Source organism: Bos indicus, chromosome X (assembly GCF_029378745.1).
Source record: "Bos indicus isolate NIAB-ARS_2022 breed Sahiwal x Tharparkar chromosome X, NIAB-ARS_B.indTharparkar_mat_pri_1.0, whole genome shotgun sequence".
Classification (NCBI taxonomy): domain Eukaryota; kingdom Metazoa; phylum Chordata; class Mammalia; order Artiodactyla; family Bovidae; genus Bos; species Bos indicus.
In genome coordinates this window covers 15,262,840-15,265,047 of record NC_091789.1, presented here as the reverse complement: position 1 = coordinate 15,265,047, position 2,208 = coordinate 15,262,840, and the positions used below count along the sequence as shown (strand labels likewise).

The 2,208-nt window shown below is 47.1% G+C and overlaps 1 protein-coding gene across 1 annotated transcript; it reads left to right on the top strand.

The window, feature by feature from the left end:
- Positions 1-632: 632 nt before the first annotated feature.
- Positions 633-1,652, top strand: LOC139181255 (olfactory receptor 6N1-like). The gene has a single exon (XM_070784163.1). The coding sequence runs from the start codon at positions 633-635 to the stop codon at positions 1,650-1,652; it is 1,020 nt and encodes a 339-aa protein (XP_070640264.1).
- The last annotated feature ends 556 nt before the right edge of the window (positions 1,653-2,208 follow it).

Here is a 2,208-nt window from a genome sequence, read left to right as displayed (position 1 = left end):
GTGAATAACTTTACATACATTTTCCCCTCAATTTCCATAGGAATTTGATGCCATGGAAGCAATCAGCTACATGTCCCCAGAGCCTGGCAGAAACTCTTATTTTTCTTACAGGTACTTTAAGATCAATAGTTCTGAATTCCCCTCCACCCTCCAATTACATTCCTGGTGAAATCCACCCTGATTTAGGGGTTTGGGGGGAGATGGGGTGATATGAATTCCAGTGTTATTTTATAATTTTAGAGTCACATTTCCACTGAGTCTTAAAAGCTGAGTTTCAGGAGTTGAGAGCTTTCTTGCCATGTCCCCATTAAGACATGTTTGCCTCCCACTGTGAGACTCCCAAAGGTAGATTCATCACCGGTTATGTCAAGGAAAAGAGTGGAAAAGAGCAAAAGAGACATCCTCTCTGTTAACTCTCCAGGGCATAGTTTCTGATTTCTCTGTGGCTATTAGGTAAATACACCTAGTAGAACAAAACAGGAAATTTATTCCAGACAAGAAAAACCAGGGTCTTTGAGTTTTATCATATATGATGTATCTGATGGTGCTACCCACCTCCAGTAGTATGGCTCTTTTTCCAACTGGCTATATGTCTCTCCTTTCCTCAGGTCTAATGCGTGAATCTCACAGATATGGGTAATCTGACCACAATCAAAGAATTCCTCCTGCTGGGATTCGGGAGTCTCCATGGGTTACAGTTTTTTCTTTTTGGGATATTTCTGGGAATGTATGTAGTGACTTTGCTGGGGAACCTTCTTATCCTTATCGTCATTTCCCTTGATCGTAACCTCCAAACCCCCATGTACTTCTTTCTGTCCAATTTCTCCTTCCTTGAGATCTGGTACACTACCTCTATTGCCCCTAAGATGCTGCAGACCCTTCTCGTAGGTCCCCAGGTGATTTCTTTTGTGGGCTGTGTGGTCCAGTTTTACTTCTTCGGTTCCATGGCAGTAGCTGAGTGCTTTCTTCTGGCTGCCATGTCTTACGACCGCTACCTTGCCATCTGCAGCCCCCTCCAGTACCCATCGCTCATGAACCTCCACATGTGTGTCCTGCTTGCAAGCGGGTCTTGGCTGGGTGGCTTCCTAACCCCTGTGGTCACTGTTGCCATGACTTTTCAGCTGCCATTCTGTGCAACCTATAAGATTGACCACTTCTTCTGTGACCTGGCCCCTGTGCTGAAGCTGGCCTGCTCTGATACTGAGATTGTGGAGAAAACCACCTTCCTCCTGGCCTCCTTTGTCACCATGGTGCCCTTCTTACTCACCGTAGCCTCCTATATCCACATCGTGGCTGCTGTCCTCAGGATTCCATCAGCTGCAGGAAAGCAACGAGCCTTCTCCACCTGCTCCTCCCACCTCACAGTGGTCACTCTGTACTATGGAACACTGGGAACGGTGTATGCCATCCCCGCAGCAACCCAGGCTGCTGTCCTGAACAAGATCTTCTCCTTGTTCTACACTGTGGTCACTCCCATGGTCAACCCCATCGTGTACAGCCTGAGAAACAAGGATGTTCAGAAGGCAGTGAGAAGGCTTATGAGTCACTGGGCATCTGCTAAGGGGAGCTCGGGGCCCCCACCACCCCCAGGGAGTGTTTTTTTTTCTCCGAACAGCCTGGGCTTCTATGAAGGACACCAAGCACTAGGCTGAGTACTTGGGGGCTCAGCCCACTGCTGCTCCCTCCTTCAAGGGAAAGAGCCAACAGAGTAGGAACCCTCCCCAAATCCTTACATACCTAATGTTCTTGGGAATTCCAGGGTAATCCTTGCATGGTAAAATAAGTTTGCCAGACAAGTGACTCTCTCTGGCTCTTCTACCATGCCTCTTAGGGGAAAATTCAAAACACCCAAATTTGCTTGCTGCAAAAGTCTATCTCTCTGTCTTTGTCTCTCTTGCTGTGTGTGTGTTATAGAAATATCTATTGGTGTTAAGGTTTTTGGTTTCATTATGTGCATGTGTCCAATGTGCCCTTGTGTATGCACACACACACATACACACCTCTACATAAGCACACAGCCACCATACCCTTCTCCTACAAACTTAGGTGCCCTCCACTGTGCCTCTCCTCAGGGCTTATGCACATTCACGCTGCCTGCTGTTGTTTCTTAGATTGTCTGCCTCTCCGCTGATCAGAACCATGTCTAAAATCGTAGAGCAGCTATTGACTGTTCTGCTCATTTCAATAGGTAGTTAATCAAGCCCCTTG

What these genes read in the sequence shown, in the direction of transcription:
- LOC139181255 (XM_070784163.1), top strand. Translation starts at nt 633, where the DNA reads ATGGGTAATCTGACCACAATCAAAGAATTCCTCCTGCTGGGATTCGGG.